Source organism: Vipera berus (genome assembly GCF_964194415.1).
Source record: "Vipera berus genome assembly, chromosome: 2".
NCBI lineage: Eukaryota > Metazoa > Chordata > Lepidosauria > Squamata > Viperidae > Vipera > Vipera berus.
The window spans coordinates 270182510-270207049 of NC_138203.1; the positions used below are offsets into that span (position 1 = coordinate 270182510).

General features: G+C 45.5%; 1 protein-coding gene across 1 annotated transcript in view; it reads left to right on the forward strand.

Annotated features, from left to right (window-relative positions):
* LOC308664607 (von Willebrand factor A domain-containing protein 7-like) overlaps positions 1–24177 on the forward strand; it is a 50786-nt gene extending 26609 nt beyond the window's left edge. Inside the window, exons 10-17 of the mRNA XM_081321995.1 lie at positions 3268–3537; positions 4415–4633; positions 8296–8468; positions 10413–10527; positions 13943–14147; positions 15610–15691; positions 17860–18080; positions 23791–24177. Of these exons, the coding sequence (XP_081178121.1) occupies positions 3268–3537; positions 4415–4633; positions 8296–8468; positions 10413–10527; positions 13943–14147; positions 15610–15691; positions 17860–18080; positions 23791–23908 (1403 nt within the window). The 3' untranslated portion in view covers positions 23909–24177. The remainder of the gene's footprint in view (positions 1–3267; positions 3538–4414; positions 4634–8295; positions 8469–10412; positions 10528–13942; positions 14148–15609; positions 15692–17859; positions 18081–23790) is intronic.
* The last annotated feature ends 363 nt before the right edge of the window (positions 24178–24540 follow it).

Genomic DNA, 24540 nt, shown 5'->3' on the forward strand with positions numbered 1-24540 from the left:
TATATTTCAGTATAGATAGTATAAGTAGAGGAAGGAAGGAAGGAAGGAAGGAAGGAAGGAAGGAAGGAAGGAAGGAAGGAAGGGACAAAGAGAAGGAGGAGGAAGAGGAAGAGGAGGAAGAAGAGAAGGAAGGGAGGGAGGGAGGGAGGGAGGGACAAAGGAGGAGGAGGAGGAGGAGGAAGAAGGGAAGGAAGGAAGGAAGGAAGGAAGGAAGGAAGGAAGGAAGGAAGGAAGGAAGGGACAAAGAGAAGGAGGAGGAAGAGGAGGAAGAAGAGAAGGAAGGAAGGAAGGAAGGGAGGGAGGGAGGGAAGGGAGGGAGGGACAAAGAAGGAGGAGGAGGAAGAAGGGAAGGAAGGAAGGAAGGAAGGAAGGAAGGAAGGAAGGAAGGAAGGAAGGAAGGAAGGGACAAAGCGAAGGAGGAGGAAGAGGAGGAAGAAGAGAAGGAAGGAAGGAAGGAAGGAAGGAAGGAAGGAAGGAAGGAAGGGAAGGAGGGAGGGAGGGACAAAGAAGGAGGAGGAAGAGGAGGAAGAAGAGAAGGAAGGAAGGAAGGAAGGGAAGGAGGGAGGGAGGGACAAAGAAGGAGGAGGAAGAGGAGGAAGAAGGGAAGGAAGGAAGGAAGGAAGGAAGGGACAAAGAGAAGGAGGAGGAAGAGGAAGAAGAGGAAGAAGAGAAGGAAGGGAGGGAGGGAGGGAGGGACAAAGGAGGAGGAGGAGGAGGAAGAAGGGAAGGAAGGAAGGAAGGAAGGAAGGAAGGAAGGAAGGAAGGAAGGAAGGAAGGGACAAAGAGAAGGAGGAGGAAGAGGAGGAAGAAGAGAAGGAAGGAAGGAAGGAAGGAAGGGAAGGAGGGAGGGAGGGACAAAGAAGGAGGAGGAAGAGGAGGAAGAAGGGAAGGAAGGAAGGAAGGAAGGAAGGAAGGAAGGAAGGGAAGGAGGGAGGGAGGGACAAAGAAGGAGGAGGAAGAGGAGGAAGAAGAGAAGGAAGGAAGGAAGGAAGGAAGGAAGGAAGGAAGGAAGGAAGGAAGGAAGGAAGGAAGGAAGGGAAGGAGGGAGGGAGGGACAAAGAAGGAGGAGGAAGAGGAGGAAGAAGGGAAGGAAGGAAGGAAGGAAGGAAGGAAGGGACAAAGAGAAGGAGGAGGAAGAAGAGAAGGAAGGGAGGGAGGGAGGGAGGGAGGGAGGGAAGGAGGGAGGGAGGGACAAAGAAGGAGGAGGAGGAGGAAGAAGGGAAGGAAGGAAGGAAGGAAGGAAGGAATGGACAAAGAGAAGGTGGAGGAAGAGGAGGAAGAAGAGAATGAAGGACGGAAGGAAGGAAGGAAGGAAGGAAGGAAGGAAGGAAGGAAGGAAGGAAGGAAGGAAGGAAGGAAGGAAGGAAGGAAGGAAGGGAGGGAGGGAGGGAGGGAGGGAGGGAGGGAGGGAGGGAGGGAGGGAGGGAGGGGCAAGGAGAAGGAGAGAAGGAGAAGGAAAGGGGAGAGACAATATTTTTCTAAACACATAAGCTGTCTGAGGAGGAATAACACTACAGAAACAAATTCCCTTCCTGTGCCATTCAGACATGGCCAAGCAGGCTAGCAGAAAGAAAAGAGAGCAGTCCATCTTTGCTTTCAAGATCCATGCAGAGACTTCTACATCCTTGCCTGTCTGGGATCCCATCACCTACACCAGCAAATAAGTTGTTCCGTACAAGGGCTGTCTTTCCATAAGCACAACAGGGCTGCTGTCTGAGGCAGCAGAGCGCAAGAGGCAGGGCATGCTTGCCAAGAGGGAAAAAGAAGGGTTGTGTCCATGGCGAGGCCTGCTCTCAGCTCTAATCCCACTTCCTGGCATCAGAGCAGATGCATTAGCAAGCCCAATAAGCTTCTGCCTGTGGAATCTATCGAGGAGACTCATCTTGCTTTTTGCTTCGGGCAAGAAAGATATCGTGAGCCAGCCCTGTTGGTGTATGATCCCTGTGGCTTCGGAGACACCTTAAACTCAGATTATATGAAGCCGCGTCTGCGTTTCCCTCCAAGCGGTTGGTTGCATCGTCTGAGGGATTCACGTGGCAGTGCTTCCCACATTCTTGAGATAACAAGGAAAGGAACTGAGTTTCCGCGCTGCCTCAACTTGAAAATCAGGCACGGCGGCCAAGTTTTCTGGGTTTGATTTAAAGAGGACAGCAGGCTGGCTTGTGTTCCTAAGCATTTTCCAAGCAAGCAGCCAGTTTTTTATTTACTTTTGGATTTAACCGAAAGCAAATATAGCCACTTGATCATACAACCCTCGCGGGATGATGAACTCGGCAGCAGTTCACAGCCAAGGGAAACATCTTCTGAAGAAGGGTGTGCAGAGGGTGTGACAGTGATTGTTTAGGGGGCCAGTGGCATTCTGACATCAGGTGCCAGCTTTGAAAAGTTGTTTTCTTTGCCTGCAGAAGAGCCAAAAAAAAATAAGGTTTCTTTAAAAGGAGCCCACCTTTCGTCCATGGGTTAGTAAATATTTTCAGTAAAGGTGCTGAGAAGGTTTTGCTAAAAAAAAAAAGCCATCTAGCAAAAAAAAAAAGTACCCACAACCTCTGGAGACAAGCCATACCACTGATTAATTGTACTTTTGAGGCTGCTTTCAAAGGGAATTTCGATAACTTAATAAAAAAGTAGGATGAAGGGTGACATGATAGCAGCCCTCCAATATGTAAAGGGCTGCCACGAAGAGTAGAAGCGGGTCACCCATTCTCCAAAGCACCTGAAGGCAGGACAAGGAAGAAATGGATGGAAACTATTATGTCGTGGGCTCTGATGAGCAGGAACGAGAACACGCAGATGAGTACAGACAAACTCATACTTTATTTAAGCAGAAACTGTACTGAGAGATTGGAGTCACCCAGCTTCAATATATAGCCAGGCCATATGGTATTAACCAATCGGATTGAAGCCATGTTTGCCACCCAAAGTTGACCAATTGCAGGACTGGAGAAATCCTGTCTGGGTTGCTGGAGAGCCGTTAGTTCTCCAGCAATGCACGTGGTGATATTCCAAAAGCCCAGTACATAACGGAAACTAATCAAGGAGAGAAGCAATCTAGAACTAAAGAGAAATTTCCTGACAGTTAGAACAATTAACCATTGGAACAAGTTGCCCCCAGAGATTGTGGATGCTCCAACACTGGAGTTTTTAAAGAAGAGATTGGACAACCATTTGTCTGAAACGGTATCTGGTCTCCCGCTTGAGCAGGGCATTGGACTAGAAGACTTCCAAGGTCTCTTCCAACTCTGTCATTCTCTTAATTCTCCTCCACAGGTGTTCCTGCGTATAAGCCTAAGACATATGCAAATAGCTATGAAGAACTGGCAGATTATTCTGGCGGATTCTATGTGCTCACTACAAAATATCAGCTTTCCCAGGTCCTGGGAATAATGGAGAAGTCCCTGAATGCTGCTCCTGTTAAATTGATGGATGGCCAAATGTATACTTCACAGTTCTCCTTCCCTGTGGATGAAACGCTCAAAGAGGTGACCATCTCTATCAAAGCATCAGCGTCATTCAGCATGAATGTGTTCCAACCTTCAGGTAAGGGGCAGTGTGATATATAGGGCATTTCCTCAGGAGCTACCGATAGTATCTTCTGAAGCAGTGTTTCTCAGCTTTGGCAATGTGAAGGTGTGTAGACTTAACTCCCAGAAACCGCCAGCCAGCATGAGTCGAAGGCCTCACCTCTTCAAGTTGCCAAGGTTGAGAAAGACTCTGCTAGACAGAGCACAGCGGCTCATGTGGTTAGAACACTGGGTTGGAAGTTAACCAGCCTGGGTTCGAGACCCGAGTGCTGCTGCGTGTTGGGGGGAGCTCCCATCACTTCTCCAGCTCCCATGGCCTTCCCATGAAGGAAGCCCCCATGGCCATCACCCGGGCAACAGCGATGTCACTGGCTAATCATCCTTTCAAGCCGGAAGTGCCTTGAACAGTGCCTCTAACATGAACGGGACGAGATTCTTCTCTAGAGGCATCCAATCCTCAGAAAATGAGGACAGGCTTTATACCACTTTACCCAAACCTGAACAATGCTTTGAAAACCTTATAAATCAGCTGTCCCCATCTTTTCTGGCTTTACAGACTGGTGGGGGGGGAGTGGAGATGGTTTCGTATGAGTGGCAGACACATATATTTGCGCAAATGGAGCTTCACGTGCATGCGCTCGTCCGCTGCTTCCACAACTGTAGCTGTTGCGGGCACGCTTGTCCACCATTTCCACGGCCCAGTTCTGAATAGGCAGCAGCCCAGTAGTGGGCTGAAGACCAAGGATTGGGGACCCCTGTTATAAGTCACTAGCAGGGAAGTTAGGCATACAGAACAGAATAACAGGATTGGCTGCAGACAATTAATGGGAGCGGAAACTTTCCTCACATTCTCACTTTGTTTACACCTGCTCTTGTTTCTATTTATGTGGCAGGTTCTCAGTTGGGATCCATGAGCATGTTGATCAACACCAACAACCAGAAGGTTGTGAAGATATCTCCTGTCCCAGAGCCAGGTTCATGGACCGTGAATATGGAGCCCTTAAACACTTATACAATACAGGTTGAAGGCAAAAGTTTGCTTGACTTTAATTACCAGATTATGCAGAAGGAGGATGACTACGTGCTTCCAGTCCAAGGACGACCAGTCCAAGGTACCTTTACTCTTTTCTTCAGATCTGCCCAGTGTAAAAATACAGGTAGTCCTCGACTTACAACAGTTCAGAGTTATAACAGCCTTAAGAAAAGTAACTTATGAACGTGTTTCCACACTTATGGCCGTTGCAGCATCTCCATGGTCATCCAATCAAAAGTCAGACACTTGGCAACTGACTCATATTTATGATGGTTGCATGTCCCAGAGTCATGTGATCCCTTTTTGCGACTTTCTGACAAGCGACGTCAACAGGGAAGCCAGATTCACTTAACAACTATTTATTTAACTATTTACTTATTATTTAACAACTGTTTCATTTAGCAACAGAAATTTTGGGCTCAATTATGGTCATCTCAGTTAGCCCGGGAGTTCTTGGCCTCCATGACGGCCATGGACCTGACCCAAGTAATTCAGGGTCCGACTCATGGGAGGGGGACACACTCTCGACCTAGTTTTCTTATCTGGGCAGTGGCCTGATGATCTGGGAGGGGGCTCTCCAACTATTGTCCCCCTGTCATGGTCCGATCATCACCTCCTGCGGTTGGTCTTCCGTTATGCCACCCCCCGCTGCTGGGCTGCGGAACCGACCAGGTGGTTCCACCCCAAGTGCCTAATGGATCTAGAACGGTTCCAGACGGTGCTTGGGTCTATACCTACCCCCCTCACTCACAGCCCAGCCGACGCCTTGGTGGATGTCTGGGAAAGGGCTGCCACCAAGGCACTCGACCGTGTTGTACCCTTGCGACCTCTGACCCGGCACAGATCCCGGTGGGCTCCATGGTTTTCTGTGGAGCTCCGGGAGATGAAGCGTAGGAGACGGGGTCTAGAGAGCTGTTGGAGGTCCAGCTGATCCAAATCTGACCGATTGCAGTTAAGAATCTTTATAAGGTCTTATCTTGCGGCGATGAGGATGGCGAAGGCTAATTACTTCACTGCCCTCATCGCATCCGCAGATAATCGCCCGGCCGCCCTGTTTAGGGTGACTCGCTCCCTTCTTAACCAGGAGGTGAGGGAGGATCCCTTACAGGGACGGGCCGAGGAGTTTAGTCATCATCTGACGGACAAAATCGCTCAGATCCAGGCCGGTTTGGACTCTGACTGGGCAGAGTCTGACGTGGAGGAATCGGACGGTCTTGAGCATGTCAACTGGACTGAGTTCGATCCTGTTTCCCCTGATGATGTGGACAGGATGATGGGGAGGCTGAGCTCCACCACCTGTTTGTTGGACCCGTGCCCCTCCTGGCTGGTTTATGCGGCCCGGGAGGAGACACAAGGCTGGTTCCAGGCAGTAATAACTGCTTCCTTGAAGGAGGGTATCTTCCCTGCCGCCTTGAAGGAGGCGGTGGTGAGACCCCTCCTCAAGAAGCCTGCCCTGGACCCGGCTGTTTTAAATAACTATCGTCCGGTCTCCAACCTTCGCTTTTTGGCGAAGGTTGTTGAGAGTGTGGTGGCGCATCAGCTTCCTCTGTTCCTGGAGGAAACTGATTATCTGGACCCATACCAATCGGGTTTCAGGCCCGGGCACAGCACGGAGACGGCATTGGTTGCGCTAGTGAATAATCTCTGGCGGGCTCGGGACAGGGGTTGTTCCTCTGTCCTAGTCCTATTAGATCTCTCAGTGGCTTTTGATACCATCGACCATGGTATCCTACTGCGGCGTCTCAGGGGGTTGGGAGTGGGAGGCACCGTACTACGGTGGTTCTCCTCCTATCTCCTGGGCCGCTCGCAGTCGGTGTTGACGGGAGGGCAGAGATCCACTCTGAGGCCTCTCGTTTGTGGAGTCCCTCAGGGGTCGGTTCTCTCGCCTCTCCTGTTCAACATCTATATGAAGCCGCTGGGCGAGATCATTCGGGGTTTCGGGGTGGGGTATCATCAGTATGCTGATGATACTCAACTTTTTTCTCCACCCCGAACCAACCCAGTGATGCCCTCGCCGTGATGTCCCGTTGCCTGGAGGCAATCCGGGGCTGGATGGGGAGAAACAGGCTTCATCTCAATCCTGCCAAGACTGAGTGGCTGTGCATACCGGCATCTCGGGTTAACCAGACTATTCCATCTTTAACATTGGGGGGTGAGGTGTTCCCCCCCCCCCGTTGATAGGGCTCGCAACCTGGGCGTCCTCCTGGATTCACGGCTCAATTTTGAAGACCACATAGGAGCTGTGACCAGGGGGGCTTTTGCCCAGGTTCACCTGGTGCGCCAGTTGCGACCCTACCTGGACCGAGATGGCCTACACACAGTCACTCATGCGCTCGTGACCTCCCATTTAGACTACTGCAACGCTCTCTACATGGGGCTGCCCTTGAGGACCACTCGGAGGCTTCAGCTGGTGCAGAATGCGGCCGCGCGAGTTGTGATGGGGGCTTCCTGACACTCCCATGTAACACCTCTACTCCGCGAGCTGCATTGGCTTCCGGTTGCCCTCCGGGTGAGATTCAAGGTGCTGGTGATGACCTATAAAGCCCTAAATGGCTTGGGTCCGGGATATTTGAGGGAACACCTGCTGCCGGCATCAAGTTCCCTTCGTCCAGTGCGCTCCCACAGGGAGGGCCTTCTCAGGGAACCGCCGGTAAAAGATTGCCGGCGGATAACACCCAGGGGGAGGGCCTTCTCTGTGGGTGTGCCTGCCCTTTGGAACCAGCTGCCCGCAGAGCATAGGACTGCCCCCGACCTTCGTTCATTTCGCCGGGACCTGAAGACCTGGCTCTTTGAGCTTTCCAGCCCAGGCTGAGAGTTTTAATGGGTTTTTTTTTCAGGGATTAAATTTAATCTTTTTAATCGTTTTTAATTTTTGTATCAATGTTTTAAGTACCCTGTAAACCACCCTGAGTCCTTCGGGAAAGGGCGGTATATAAATTCAATAAAATAAATAAATAAAAATAAATAAATAAATAAATAAATAAGTCATGGACTACCTGTATAAATGAGAAGGAAATTAAAGGGCCTGAGTAAGTTTGGAGAAATCTGGGAGGGAGGGAGGGAGGGAGGAATGGAGGGAGGGAGGGAGGGAAGGAGGGAAGGAGGGAGAGAAGGAAGGAAGGAAGGAAGGAAGGAAGGAAGGAAGGAAGGAAGGAAGGAAGGAAGGAAGGAAGGAAGGAAGGAAGGAAGGAAGGAAGGGAACGGTTGCTGGAATTGGGTATGTGTAGTTTAACGAAGAGAAGGGTGAGGGGTGACATGATAGCAGTGTTCTAATATCTCAGGGTCTGCCACAAAGAAGAGGGAGTCAAGCTGTTCTCCAAAGCACCTGAAGGCAGGACAAGAAGCAACGGATGGAAACTAGTCAAGGAGCGAAGCAACCTAGAACTAAGAAGAAACTTCCTGACAGTTAGAACAATTAACCAGTGGAACAACCTGCCTCCAGAAGTGGTGAATGCTCCAACACTGGAAGTTTTTAAGAAGAGACTGGACAGCCATTTGTCTGAAATGGTATAGGGTTTCTTGCCTGAGCAGGGGGTTGGACTAGATGACCTCCAAGGTCCCTTCCAACTTATTATTATTATTATTATTATTATTATTATTATTATTATTATTATTATTATTATTATTATTATGAAGGAAGGAAGGAAGGAAGGAAGGAAGGAAGGAAGGAAGGAAGGAAGGAAGGAAGGAAGGAAGGAAGGAAGGAAGGACTGTTTCTTGACTCTTCTGCATCTCTTTCAGGGTTGAACTACACGGTCTCCATGAAGCTGATGGGGGATGTTTCAGGCATGCAAGTCCTGCGCTTGGTGCCTATTTCTGAAGACGGAACTCCTCAAGAACCTATACCTTTGAATCAATCCTTCGATGCTTTAGGCAACCTCTTTGCTGTTGGAACTGTTTCCTTGCATGGCCGAGTACGTATCCTTTCCTGGTAGTTATTTGGTAAAACACAGCTCATTTTTTAAAATTAGGGTATCCTGTCAAGAGCCCTTTAAGACTGAGAAAGTAGAGACTGGTTCAAAGTGGGCTAGTGACCAACCTGACTGAGCAGGGATTTAAAGCGGAGGGTGCCTGATCCCATTCAAACAATTTAGCCACTGCATTTGACTAACTCCTGGCTACTGTTCAGAAATGATGGAAGCAGGGCTTTTTTTCTCATAGAACGCTCAGAACGGAGTTCCGGCACCTTTTTTGGATGGAACCTTGTAGGGTAGGCAAGGTGGGTTGTATGACATGTGTGAGTTCCGGCACCTTTTTCTTTTACATAAAAAGCACTGGATGGAAGAGATACACCTTAATGTACCCAAATGGTGATCAGTAGCCAACCAGAAATCTCCCTTTTAGAAGCACCAAGGTAAAGGTAAAGGTTCCCCCGCACACGCATGCTATCGTTTCCAACTCTAGGGGCCGGTGCTCATCTCTGTTTTAAAGCCGAAGACCCAGCGCTTGTCTGAGGACGTCTCCGTGGTCATGTGGCCGGCATGACTAGACGCCAGAGGCGCATGGAACACTGTTACCTTCCCACTGTAGTGATCCCTATTTTGCTACTTGCATTTTTACGTGCTTTCGAACTGCTAGGTTGGCAGAAGCTGGGACGAGTAACAGGCACTCACTCTGTTACACGGCACTCGGGATTCGACCCGCCAAACTGCCGACCTTTTGATCGACAAGCTCAGCGTCCAAATTTCAAAAGTCAAAGCTCATGATATATCCTAGGGAGGCAAAAAAGTAAGATGGTGGACACTATCAAGGCCACCACACCCCGTTATTTATATGCCTCACATGTAAAAAAAAGCGTCAAGGCTTGGATGACATGATTGTGGCCGCCACCTTGACTTTTTTGACACAGTCCCCTCCTGACAGACACTCCTGCAGCCAATAAATTGGGATCAATGAGGTGAATTTGAACTTGATATCAGGTGTCTTACTACAGATCTACTGAATTTCTGAGAGGAGGATCTGATTCTTTGTAAGTTTTGTACAGGTAGTCCTCGATGTATGACCACAATTAAGCCCAACATTTCTGTTGTTAAGTGAAACATTTGTTAAGTGAGTTTTGCAAAACTCACTTAACAAATGTTTCTCTTATTTTATGTTAAGTGAACCAATGCAACTGATAAGTTAATAACCCGGTGTCAGTGATGAAACTTTGGCATCTACGTGCCTCTGGGTTTCAACTTGCCTTTAGATTAAGGGGGGAGTTGTTTCTTTCAAGTGGATTAGATGGGGAAACGAAATGTTTATGATTTAGCTGAAGACCGTGAGAGCCTGATATTTTTCAAGGACACCAGACCAGGTGTGGATTTGAAGCAGACGGTTCCCATAACAAAGTGAACTTGTTTATATGAACTACATAAGATGTTGGGGGTTTGGCTGGGAAAATTATTGTTTAACTCTATGAATTGGACTTGGAAACTCAGAGTTAGTTTTGCTTCGACATACCCATGCAGTGTATCCAATAAACAGTAAGATTTTTGGAGATGGAATGAGATGGAGTTTTATCAGGATTCTCAAGCTGGATGTTGACACCTAGACATTAAGTGAATCTGGCTTCCCCATTGGCTTTGCTTGCCAAAAGGTTGCAAAGGGGGATCACATGACCTTGAGACACAGCAATGGTCAGAAGTATGAATCAGTTGCCAAGCATCTAAATTTTGATCACCCGATCATGGGGAGCCTGGAAAACTAGTAACTGTGAAAAACAGTCATGTCACTTTTTTCAGTGCCGTTGTAACTTTGAACAGTCACTAAATGAACTGTTGTAAGTCGACCACCGCCGGTAATATGTCTCTCATAAATATGCACGGGAGGAATGTGGAAGATTTTTTAATAAATATTTCTCCATCTTTTCCTTTCAGAAAACCTTGCTGAAAGTGGAGGGAATTTCTCCAGGCAACTTCTCCTTCGTACGAATCAGTGGTGATTCCATCACAACCGAATCTGTGCAGATTCTACCTCTGGAAGACCAAAATAGTAAGTCCCTAGCAGAATGGAATATATAAGCAATAATACAGAATTAGCAGTTTTGTTTTTGGTTCATTTTCTAGCATTTTTTTTTCATTATTTAGTCCGGGTCTTTCTATGTCTTTCTATGTTATAAGAGCCTTGGTGGAGCAGTGGGCTAATGCCTCCTTAAGTAACACCAGCTGCCTGCAATTAGTGCAGGTTCGCATCCCACCAGGCTCAAGGTTGACTCAGCCTTCCATCCTTCCGAGGTAGGTAAAATGAGGACCCAGATTGTTGGGGGCAATTAAGCTGACTTTGTAATATTGCCGCTTGGAGTGTGTGTGAAAGCCCTACTAAGCAGGCATATACATAGAATGAAGGCTATTGCTAAGCACATTGATTTGTGCTTAGATTGTAAGCTGCGCTGAGTCTTCGGAGAAGGGCAGGATATAAATGGGAATGAATGAATGAATAAATAAATAAATAAATAAATAAATAAATAAATAAATAAATAAATAAATAAATAAATAAAATAATAAATATGTCAAGGGACGCGGTGGCTCAGTGTGTTAGGACGCTGAGCTTGTCGATCAGAAGGTCGGCAGTTTGGCGGGTCGAATCCCGAGTGCCGCGTAACAGAGTGAGCGCCTGTTACGCGTACCAGCTTCTGCCAACCTAGCAGTTCGAAAGCACGTAAAAATGCAAGTAGAAAAATAGGGACCATTACGGTGGGAAGGTAACAGCGTTCCGTGCGCCTTTGGCGTCTAGTCATGCCGGCCACATGACCGTAGAGACGTCCTTGGACAAGCGCTGGCTCTTCGGCTTTGAAACGGAGATGAGCCCCTAGAGTTGGAAATGACTAGCACGCATGTGCAGGGGAAACTTTACCTTTACCTTTACCTTTCTATGTCAAAAAAAAGGGAAAAATTGCTTAGGAATTTTCATGTGTATTTCCTCTCAAAGCTTGCATTTTTAATTCTTTTGGCAGTGTGATTTTTCCAAGCATTATTTCTTTTTGCATGCGTGTTGTACAGCAGCTTTTCCCAAATGGACGAATGGCTAATTAACACACTGTTAACACACTTTTTACTGTTCCTACCTTCTCCTGCAATAGCTGTAATCATTAGAATAGCTTCTGCTTTCTAGATTTAAATCAAGAATTCCAGGAAAACTTGATGGCTGAGTGGCTGTTTGGCAGCATGCAGGTTATCTGTATTACAATATATCTGTATCTCGAACATCCCTCATCCAGGATTTCCTGCTCACTTTATTTGGCTGGGATTTGGTTGGACTACCAAATATTTTAACGCCCCGTTATATCTTGGTCCAAGATTTCTTCTGACAATAGAAAGGAGAAGCAGACAGTCCTTCTCCACATCCTTGAGTGATGTTGCAAGAGCATCCAAGGTAGCATCCATTGCCTACTGCCACTGTGTTATTACCTGTCAAATTTAGTGTTAGTCCTGTCGCCACTTAAGCCTCTAAATAGAAACGATCCTTGGCTCCATTTGTTGAGAAAGGTACAGTTTTATTAGAAGTCAGGTACATTGCAGTAGTGCATATCCAGAACAGAGAATTGCACGCCAAAATCCATTCGTTCAACCTGTCCCTCCCTTAACTGCCTCCCATCCCTCACTGCCCCCACCCGTGACCAATCAGGCTCAAGCAACATGTTTTCAGAATGGTCACTTCAAGTGTAGATTGGTATGCAGCTGCCTTCTTCTCCCAGCTGGGTGACCTTGAAGCAGCCTCTTGAGGAGATAAAGTAGTCACTTGCGTTTTCTCCCAAGCATTCCACCTCCCATCCACCCTCCCCAGAATTCTAAGCCAGAGCTTTTCAACCAGTGGTACGGGTACCACCTGTGGTACATTGGCACCTGGCAGGTGGTACGCGACCATCCTAGAAAAGTGGTAGCAGGGGAAGGGAATGAGCTGAACTGGTGGTAGCACCGCACAAGCCTGAGCAAGAGATGGCTGGAGCTGCAGGCCTGTCAGGGCTCAGTGGAAGCACCAGGATCAGCGCCAGGCTCCAGCTGGAGCTCAGCGCTGATCCTGGCGCTTCTGCTGAGCCCAGAAGCACCGATCAGTTGGAATGTTGCAGCATCTCCAGGGTCTTGTGATTTACATTCAGATGCTTGGCAACTGATTCATATTTATGACGGTCACAGTGTCCCAGGGTCATGTGAAGTGACCAAAAACTGTTGTAACCACCCAGCAGACGGGGGGGGGGAATAAAAACCAAACACCACCCCCGCTGCCAATCCTCAACAGAAATGCTCACAACAATGAAAACCTCGGACAGGAGGAAGAATGCCGCCGGGCAGGCAGGCAGGTGTCTTGAGGGGCACTTTTTTCAGTGCCATTGTAACTTTGAACAGTCACTAAGCAAACTGTTGTAAGTCGAGGACTACCTGTACTTCATCACTTTTTCCCCTTTTTTTTTGGTCATCAAGTTTTTGACACCTTGCTAGGCGAGTGGTGGTACTCGGATGTTGCCATATCCTAAAAGTGGTACAATGGGTGGAAAGGTTGAAAAGCCCTGTAATCTAGGCACACTGTCACCACATGGTAGCGAAGCATAAGCAACCATAAGATGACAGCTGACATTTAGCACACTTCCAAGAGAGATCTACGTGGACATGTAGAGAAGGAATTCTTTGCATGCTTCACTTGCGTGTGTGTGCATTGGTACTTGGTATTTGGTACTTCTGAAGCTTGATGAAGAGGATGTGATCTTCAGAAATACTGGCCCTAGTAGGTGGGTTTTGCTTAGGTGACTCAGGATCCTCCAGACATATATGGAGTAATTCTCCTTTGTCACCAGCTATGATTTTTGACAGGACACAGTGTTTTACCAAACGAACCACTTTTCATCAGTAATATTTTGTGTCTGACTCAGTTGGAGAGCCATCATCTTGAAATAAGTGAAATTGAAGAAAGATTTATGCGGGAGAGTTTTTTCTATGGCATCTCATAGAAAATTAATATTTCAGGATACAATAGTCCTCTACTTACAACAGTTCGTTTAGTGACTATTCAAAGTTACAATGGCACTGGAAAAAGTGACTTATGACTGTTTTTCACACTTTACAAACACTGCAGCATCCCCGTGGTCATGTGATCAAAATTGGGATGCTTGGCAACCGGTTCATATTTATGACGGTTGCAGTGTCCTGGGGGGTCATGTGATTCCCCCTTTTGTGACCTTCTGACAAGCAAAGGCAATGGGGAAGCCAGAGCCATTTAACAACCAAATTACAAATTTAACGACGGCACTTAACAACTATGGCAAGAAAGGTCATAAATTAGGGCAAAACTCACTTAACAACTTATCTTGCTTAGCAACAGAAATTTTGGGGTCAATGGTAGTCGTAAGTCAAGGATGATCTGTACTACGATAATATTTCACCTATACTGTGAGCACATTGCTATTTTTCCCTAGGCACAATGGCACCTGGTGGGACCTTGGAACTCTCTGTCCTGGTGGTCAACCATGGAGCAGCTAGAACATATGCTTTTAAAGTTTGGGATGATCGAGGTTTCATTATCAGCTATCAACCAAAAGAACATTTCCTGAACACAGGAGAAAATATTACCCTGACGGCAACCTTTAATGCCCCCATTGCAAATAACAGCTTTGTCTCCAGGTAGGTTAACACTGCCCTGGTGGATATCAAGAACTTGTAAAGATGGGAGTTTGCCAAGAGAAAAAAGCGGAGAGAGAATCTATGTGTCACCTGGAGAATGAAAAATGCTTTCTGGATAAAGAGGGGAATGTATTCTTTAGCTAGATAAGGAATATTGTTAATTGAATGAGAGCCAATTTGGTGTCATGCTTTAAGGCATTGGACTAGGGGAGACCGAGTTCTAGTTTTGCCTTAGGCAGAAAAATAGGTGGCACGCAGAACCCTCACTGTGGGCACACGCACCGTCACCCCACTCCTAGGCCTTCAGCTGGGTTTAATAAAACCCTTTTCGCTTTAGGCCTCCGCCGCTGTGTGCAAAAAAAAAAAAAAGGTTCAATCAATTTCAACTTCTTGTGGGGAAAAAAAAGATCTGGCAAAGTTGGAATTGATTGATTGAATCTTTTAGTCCCAGTCTGCTGTTACCACCGCAGCCACGCCCACCCAATGGGCCACGCCCACCCAGCACCCGATGATACATAAGTGGGTTTTGGGTTGCAGTTTGGGCACTCGGTCTCTAAAAGGTTCGCCATCACTGTCCTATACGTTTCCAGACAAATGGCTGCCCAGTCTCTTCTTAAAAATTTCCTCTGATGGAGCGCCCACAACTTCTGGGGATAAGACGTTCCACTGATTAATTAAACTCATTAATTAATGAGACAAGGCACAAAACCGAACTTTAATACAATGGCCCATATAATACGTTTGAAATGGAGTGCGGTGGCTCATGCGGTTAGAACACAAGGCTGACGATCGGTAGGCTCGTGTCTGAGACCTGGTTGCTGCCACATGGCAGGTTGAGTTCCTGTCACTCGCTCCAGCTCCTGCTGACTCAGCAGTTTGAAAGCGGGTAGATATATGGGTACCACTTCAGTGGGCAAGTTAATAGGGACATATTGGAGCCCCCAGCTGGGTTTCCCCCCTCCCGAGCAACAATGATGTCACGGGCTAATCCTTTCAACTCAGAAACACCTCGGTACTTCCAACATGAGAGCAAGCAAGCCATACTTTTGAAAAGTTTTTTGAAACATGGTAATGCAGCAGAAACGGTGGCTCAGCAGATTAGGATGCTGAGCTTGTCAATCAGAAGGTCGGCAGTCACCAAACTGAAGGTCGAATCCCGAGTGCCGCGTAACAGAGTGAGCACCTGTTACTTGTCCCAGCTTCTGCCAACCTAGCAGTTCAAAAGCACATAAAAATGCAAGTAGAAAACTCGGGACCACTACAATGGGAAGGTAACAGCGTTCCGTGCGCCTTTGGCGCCTAGTCATGCTGGCTCTTCAGCTTTGAAACGGAGAGTCGGAAATGACAAGCACGCATGTGCGGGGGAAACTTTACCTTTAATGCAGCAGAATGGAGCAGGGTTGCAGAAACGGGGAGACCATCGTTTGTTGTTAATGAATCCACAAATGTGTTTTTTTTCCAGCATTGTGACATTCACTGCTAACAGCGGTTCTGCTCAGAACTACCTGAAAATCCCCATCAGCATTATTCCGGAAACAGCATTGGTAAGCCTGAGATTTTATTCACAGCGATTAGTCCTTACTTAATCTTCTGGGAAGAATTCTGTTCTTTTCCTGCTTAAGACCCCCTATTACCAAGGACTCATAATCTGATTTCTGCAGCATCTTGTAAACTGAGAGAATTTCTTCTGCTAGGTTTAAAGCTTGCATTTACCGTAGCAAGAGTGTACAGTAGCAGAAACTGGCCCAACTTGGAGACCGATCAAAAAAGCCATCTCTTTTATATAGGTAGTCCTTGACTTATGACCACAGCTCAGCTCAAAATTTCCGTTGCTAAGCAAGACAGTTATTAAGTGAGTTTAGCCCCATTTTACGACCTTCCTTGTCACAGTTGCCAAGTGAATCACTGCAGTTGTTAAGTTAGTAACACAGTTTTTTAAGAGAATCGGGCTTCCCCATTGATTTTGTTTGTCAGACGGTCAGAAAAGGGGATCATATGACCCCAAGTCAGTGCAGCCATCATAAATACATGCCAGTTGCCAAACATCCAAATTTTGATCGCGTGACCATGGGGATACTGCCATGGTCATAAGTATGAAAAACTGTTGTATGTCACTTTTCCCAGCACCATTGTAACTTTGAACTGTCACTAAATCAATGGTTGTAAGTCAAGGACTACCTGTATGCATACCCTTCCAAAGGGAGAGTTGAAAAGCATGTTTCCATCCAGACATATACATCAGGCTACAAATGTAGAAGGAAGTATCCTAATGTTAGTCATTTCTCCATTGCTGGTTAACCACATGCCGGTTAAACATCTTCCGTGTTTCTCAACCATGGCACTTTGAAGACTTGTGGACTTCAACTCCCAGAATTCTCCAACCAGCCATGCTGGTTGGTGAATTCTGGGAATTGAAGTCCATACATCTTCAAGTTGCCAAGGTTGAGAAACACTGCTTTAGAGCATCACCCAGCCCTCTCTTGTTACTGGTTTTTTTTTATTATTATTATTTCTACTTCACATTTCTAAACCACCCATCTACCTCAAAGAGGGGCTGTTCCTTTGGCATGATGGTTAGATGATTCTAAAAAACAACCTCTGAAGGCAAGCAGTTCCACTAGTTAATTGTCCTGGCTGTTAGGCAGCTTCTCCATAAGTCCAGGTTGCTTCTCTCCTTGATTAGTTTCCGTCCGTTGTTTCTTGTCTTGCCTTCTGTTGCTTTGGAAAATAAATTGACACCCCCCCCCCTCCTCTTTGTGGCAGCCTCTCAAGAAAGAGTCAGCTAAAGAGTCAGTGCCATTCCAACCAATGCAGGTTCTATGGTTCTCAGGAAGTTGGCTGAGAATTCTGGGAAATTTAGTCCTATCGCAGAGAAGGAGTGACAGAATCTGGGGGCAGAGTTAAATGAAGGATCAGCCTCGAATCCCTACATGGCCACAAGCAGACTAAGTCCAAGCCCCTCCCCCGCCCTTAGATTCTGTTGGCCCTTATTTAGCTCCAAGCAGGTGTGAAGTGTTAGTTGAGAAGATTCCTCTGCATTTGGGCATTTTAGCAATAAATCAGTTTACTTAGACCAGGGGTCTTCAAACTTGGCCCTTTTATGACTTGTGGACTTCAACTCCCAGAATTCCTCAGCCAGCCAGCCAGGATGGCTGGCTGAGGAATTCTGGGAGTTGAAGTCCACAAGTCATAAAAGGGCCAAGTTTGAAGACCCCTGACTTAGACCCTCTCATGTGGGCCTGCTTTTCTGTGCTTTGTACCTATGAGATCCAGAGTCTGCCATATTGCAAAAAGGATGTCTACATGTCCTTGTACTTGCATTTTAAATTAATGTACTCATGTACTATGGCTAAAGGTAAAGGTAAAGTTTCCCCCGCACATGCGTGCTAGTCGTTTCCAACTCTAGGGGCCGGTGCTCATTTCCGTTTCGAAGCCGAAGAGCCAGTGCTTGTCCGAGGACGTCTCTGTGGTCATGTGGCCGGCATGACTAGATGCCAAAGGCGCATGGAACGCTGTTACCTTCCCACCGTAGTGGTCCCTATTTTTCTACTTGCATTTTTACGTGCTTTCGAACTGCTAGGTTAGCAGAATCTGGGACGAGTAACAGGCGCTCACTCTGTTACGCGGCACTCGGGATTCAACCCGCCAAACTGCCGACCTTCTGATCAACAAGCTAGTTTTATTACTAACCGACACATTTGCTATTCAACAGGAGACTGATGAGATCCCACCTGTGTACAAAATCAGAGAATTTGTCATGCCATGTAGGGGCAACATCCAAAATGTACCAGAATGCCGTCGTCATCTTTGGCAAATGTCATTCACTGCAGTAGATGACCAAAGTGCTGTAACCGTCAAAATCAGTGCAAATCCTTCTGGTCTCACTTGCACCCCACAAGGAGGTGATGTGAAGAATGTGATGTGTGAATATAGGTGCGTATACATCCATTGTTCTTGGGGGGGGAAATTAGTCATAAAATATTTTTCCCATTTGCATCAACAATCACCTAGTCTTGTCCAACCTCTGCATGCAAGAGAGCCTTAAAGAGTCCTGAGTTATGCCAGTGCAAATTGCTGCGCCTCCAGAGGTATAAAGTCTAAGATGGTTCGTCAACTATTATGCTGTGGCCACTTTAACAACTGCAATAGCACTTAGACTTACATACCACTTCACAGTGCTTTACAGCCCTCTCTAAGCGGTTTACAGAGTCAGCATATCCCCCGCCCCTCATTTTACCAACCTCCGAAGGATGGAAGGCTGAGTCAACCTTGAGCCGGTCAGGATCGAACTCTTGGCAGTGAGCGGAGTCAGCCTGCAATACTACATTCTAACCACTGCATCACTGGGATTCAGTCCTCCTTTCTGGTCCTCAAGTACACTTTTTCTACACCACTGTTCATTCTTTCCCCCCCTTCCCCCCCCCATCCAAAAATGAGAAGAGCTATGGGGCCACAGTTATTTCAGCAGGCTTGAGAGGGCACCAGCTTCTGAAAGATCACTTTCTCTTGCTTCGTTCTATTCTCTGGAAAGTGTGTGATTAACTCTGTTTCAAACCTCTACACTTTTGCAAGACTGCCCAGCAAATTTGAGAAGGTGTGGAGTTTGAAAAGAACACAAAACCCATTTTCCTCAGTTCAACAATTTGACAGCCCCTCCAGCCACTGCCTTTCGTCTAAGGAGCCTCATCTAGCCTTCTTCTCACTAACTGGGGTTTTTGGGAAGAAGTAAGACTCCCACAATCTCAGTTAGTCTCCAGCATTTTTTTTTCTTCTTTTCTTTTTACGATCCTGTAATCCCTTGCTTGGGGTGGAGTCGGGGCAACTGAATGGAGCTGAGCGTTTACTGGCCGGATGCTCTTCCTGATGCCTAAAGGAAGTTCGCAGGAGATGTTTTCTCTTTGCGCCCTGATAGAGAGACATCTATTGCTGCCTAGGATTGAACTCTCAACCTTCTGAGTGGGAGGCCAGCATCTTCACCTCTAGGTGCTGCTCCAGTTAGTCTCTAGCAATGACTACTTAAAATGGTGCAAAGAAAATTAAAATGATTGCATCCCACCCTGAAAATAAAAACTAATTTTCCTGCAGTTTTAAACATAATGCTTGTCTACATAACAGAAACGTGAATCTTGAATCTTTCTGATTCAATTTTACTTGAACTTCCTTTTGTTTTCTGTGAAAGTTCCTTTAATCTGGAGCTTAAGGAGAACACTAGACTAGACTAGACTACTCTGGAATAGAATAGAATAGAATAGAATAGAATAGAATAGAATAGAATAGAATAGAATAGAATAGAATAGAATAGAATGGAATGGAATGGAATGGAATGGAATGGAATGGAATGGAATGGAATGGAATGGAATGGAATGGAACGGAACGGAATAGAATAGAATAGAATAGAATAACAGAGTTGGAAGGGACGTTGGAGGTCTTCTAGTCAGATGAATGGTTGTCCAATATCTTCTTTAAAACCTCCAGTGTTGGAGCATTCACAGCTTCTGGAGGCAGGTTGTTCCACTGGTTAATTGTTCTAACTGTCAGGAAGTTTCTCCTTAGTTCCAAGTTGCTTTTCTCTTTGGTTAGTTTCCATCCGTTGCTTCTTGTCCTGCCTTCAGGTGCTTTGGAGAATAGCTTGACTCCCTCTTCTTTGGGGCAGCCCCTGAGATATTGGAATACTGCTATCATGTCACCCCTCACCCTTCTCTTCATTAAACTAGACATATCCAATTCCCAATTGAGAGCCAGATTGTTCTAGCAGCTAAGACACCAAGCTAGAAACCAGGAGACTGGAAGTTCTAGCTCTGCCTTAGCCATGAAAGCCAGCTGGGTGACTTTGGGCCAGTCTCTCTCTCTCTCTCTCTCTCTCTCTCTCTCTCTCTCTCTCTCTCTCTCTCTCTCTCTCTCTCTCTCTCTCTTTCTCTCAGCCCAATTCATCTCACAGGGTGGTTGTTGTGGGGAAAAGAGGAGGAGGAAGGAGTCTTAGGTCTCTTGGCCTTGAGTTATTTATAAAACTAGTAATAATTAAGGTGAGGTAGTCCTCCATTTACAACCTTTCATTTAGCGACTGTTCAAAGTTGCAACAGCACTGAAAAATAAGATTTTCTCACACTTAAAAACCGATGAAGCAACCCCACGGTCACGTGATCAAAATTTTGACTGCTTGGTATCCTGGCATGAATTTACAATGGTTGGAGCATCCTGGCGTAATGTGATAAGCATTTTCAACTTTCCCAGCTGGCTTCCAACAAGCCAAATCAATAGGAAAAGTCAGATTCGCTTTAAAGACCACATGAATCACTCAACTGAAGTGATTCGCTGGGAAAAAAACCATAGGGAAAAAGATAGTAAAATTGGGCACGACTCGTTTAACAACCACCCTTTTCTTTAACCGCAAACATTCTGGTCTCAGTTGTGGTGGAAAGTGGAAGACTACTTGTAAATGTAAGGGCAAATAAATCTCCGCATTCGCCTTCTCTGCCCTGGACTTTACAACATGACACCCCAAAGCTGGTTTTGCCCCTTGCCTGCCTTATGAATCTGCACTATCCACTTTTCAGCACACAATATCCCTCAACATATCACAATATCACCGTGTCAACAAAAGTGTGTATAGTCAAGGCTATGGTCTTCCCAGCTGCAATGTATGGCAGTGAAAGTTGGACCATAAGAAAGGCTGAGCGCCAAAGAATTGAGGCCTTTGAACTATGGTGCTGGAGAAGACTCCTGCGAGTCCCTTGGACTGCAAGGCGATCAAACCGGTCAGTCCTAGAGGAGATCAACCCTGACTGCTCTTTAGAAGGCCAGATCCTAAAGCTAAAACTCAAATACTTTGGCCAGCTAATGAGAAGGAAGGACTCACTGGAGAAGAGCCTAATGCTAGGAAAGATTGAGGGCAATAGAAGAAGGGGACGACAGAGAACGAGGTGGCTGGATGGAGTCACTGAAGCAGCAGGCGTGAGCTTAAATGGACTCCAGAAGATGGTAGAGGACAGGAAGGCCTGGAGGAACGTTGTCCATAGGGTCGCGATGGGTCGGACTCGACTTCGCAGCTAACAACAACAACATCCCTCAACACTAGCAACAGTCTTTATTATTGGCTGAGCTTCTTGTTATATGCAAAGAACAAGCCGAATAATTAATCACTGATAACAGTTTTGCCTGCTGGTTGTGTGCTTATTCCCGAGGATTTGTGAAAACCAACCGGCTTCTAACTATTTTGAGATAGGCTAAGAGCGCCCTCTTGAGCTTAGAAAGTTTCCAGCAAACATAGAAAAGGAAGGCGCAAAGAGATGGCAGTTCTTTATTAATTTAATCCCCAGCTGTGAAATATCTTTTCCCCAGGGGAAAATAATCCAAAATTAGAGTAATGCTTTTTTAAATTTGAAACCCATATTACAAAGATTCGCCACTATTACAGAGATTTTAGCCAGATCTCTGTTAGGTAAGCAGTAGCAAAAAATGTTGGTGCTAAAGCAGGCAAAATATACAATTATTAATATTAGCTAATATTTAGGACAGCCCATACATTAAGTATGTTTTAATTTTACTTTTTTCTTGTTTTGAAATTCCAGGGTATTTAAATTTATGACAAAATTTATTTTAACTCGCTGTGCAATGCAAAAAATCAAAGCAGTACAATGACTTTATTTTTTTTATTAATATCAAAATAATGTCAGTAGTTATATAATAGAAACCCTACATAGGTTATAAAGATTTAAAGCAAACTGAACATAATGGAAGAAAAAAAATAGGAAAAATAAAAAATGACTATATAATATCAATATGAAATTAATTTGGCCCTTAAGCCTATTAGATCTACACTCTTTAGAAAAAAATATTGGTCCATCTACTCATTTTTAGAATAGATCCATAATTCCAAATAATAATAATAATAACAATAATATCATAACACATATATGGAATCCATTCCTTAACATCAAGAGAATAAATTTCTTTCCATCCACGTAACATTACTAATTACTGACATTACAAATCCCCATCTTATTAAAGCAATTCCTTATTTTGAGAAAAACTGACATTCTAAATTCCCAGTTATTACTAAACTATAATTGTGAATGTAAAGAAAAAAATATTAAATATATTAGTAGCGCATAATTGTATCGACTATATTTAAATTTAATGTGAACAAAATTTCATTTTAGTCATGCCCTGACTAGTTATTTTCAAGGCATCCAGTTCAAACTCCAGTTTCAGCCCTCAACCCAAAAGGAGCTGCACAGCATTTGCAGAACGCTAGTCCGTATTCTCAAAATTGTTCCTTTTCTTTCTTCACGGATCAAAGTAAAATAATGTATGTTTTCATTTCAAGGAAAATATGCCACCTTACTGTGCAGCATAAGAAAATAAGTATAGGTCCTTCTCGACTTTCAACCACAATTGGGACCACAATTTTTACTGCTAAGCGTAGTGGTTTTTAAGTGAGTCTCACCCAAATAATAATAATAATAATAATAATAATAATAATAATAATAATAATAATAATAATAATAATAATAATAATAATAATAATAATAATAATAATAATAAAGTTGGAAGGGACGTTGGAGGTCATCTAGTCCAACCCCCTGCTCAGGCAGGAGACCCTATACCATTGCAGACAAATGGCTGTCCAGTCTCTTCTTAAAAACCTCCAGTGTTGGAGCATTCACAGGTTCTGGAGGCAGGTTGTTCCACTGGTTAATTGTTCTAACTGTCAGGAAGTTTCTCCTTAGTTCTAGGTTGCTTCTCTCCTTGATTAGTTTCCATCCGTTGCTTCTTGTCCTGCCTTTAGGCGCTTTGGAGAATAATTTGACTCCCTTTTCTTTGTGGCAGGCCCTGAGATATTGGAACATTGCTATCATGTCACCCCTAGTCCTTCTCTTCATTAAACTAGACATACCCAATTCCAGCAGCCGTTCCTTATATGTTTTAGTCTCCAGTCCCCCAATCATCTTTGTTGCTCTACTCTGTACTTTTTCTAGAGTCTCAACATCTTTTTTACATCGTGGTGACCAAAACTGGATGCAGTATTCCAAGTGTGGCATTGTAAAGTGGTATTAATACTTCACGTGATCTTGATTCTATTCCTCTGTTAATGCAGCCTAGCACTGTGTTGGCTTTTTTGGCAGCTGTATGACCTTTCTTGCCACTGTTGTTAAGTGAATCACTGCCATTGTTAAATGAGTCACGCAGTCATTCGTTGAAACCAGATTCCCTCACTGATTTTGCTTGTTGGGAGCTGGCTGGCTGGGAAGACCACAAATCGCATGTCCCTGGCACGCTGCAACTACAACGCTGCATGCCAAGGCTCTGAATTTTTGATCACATGACTTTAGGGGTGCTGCAAGGTCATAAGTGCAAGGACTGATTGCAAGCCACCTTTTTCAGTTTTGTTGTAACTTCGAACAGTCGCTAAATGAATGGTCGTAAGTAGAGGACAACCTGTACTTTGCATTGATGGAACGTGTTAACAGCGGAGCCGCCTTGGTGAATTGGTCACACCCTCTAAATCTTTCACTGCTTGCTGAATTCTTTCATTCTAGCGCCTTGGTTTTTAGTCCCCATTCAGCTTATAGCTGTCCAAACTCTTCCTCCTTCACGCTCTCCTGTTATTTATCCGCCTCGTTATTTTGGCTCCCCTCTGTAGGTCAACCTGCTGTGATTCTTTTGTGGAAGTTTTGATCAGCGATGAGGATGGAAACACAAGCAGTTTCACGATGGGCTACAGAAACCCTACGCCTACGCCTATCCCTCGTCTTCATTAAAGCATTTTACCCTCTACTCTTTAGTGAAAACTAGACAACCCGTGAGCCTGGGTCAAAGATAAGAGATATTTTCTTACCAGATTCCTCAATGTCATCAAGAATGGCAGATGTAGGAGATGGCCCGGCTCAGCTCGAGGAAGGGATCAAACGTGTCATCAGTCATGAATCCCTTTGGGACCACAAGAGATCTAAGTCCAGCTCACCTTTGACTCTTTGACTCTTAGTAGCTCAGATTCTTGTAGAGAGCTTAAGCTTGCAATAAACCTTTATACTCATTTGAATGGCCTGGATTTTCTGATTTACCTGGCGCTTGATAGCACGGCGTCTAATGCACTGCTTTCACTACAAATGTTCTTTAAAATTTAGGGTATCTGCCTTGAAAATAGTCAGTGTCGAACTGTACTGCAGCAGGCCCCAATCTTCTGGGCACCAGGAACAAGTTCTCTGGAAAACAATTTTTCCATGGCCCAGAGAGGGGGATATGGTTTCACGCAGTACCTAGATCTCATGCGTGTGCAAATGAGGCTTTGCTCGCTTGTGCAGCCTGATTCCTAACAGGCCACGGACTGGTAGTAGTCTGCAGCTCAGGGATTGGGAACCCCCGTTGAACACAGGAAAATTTTAATGACATT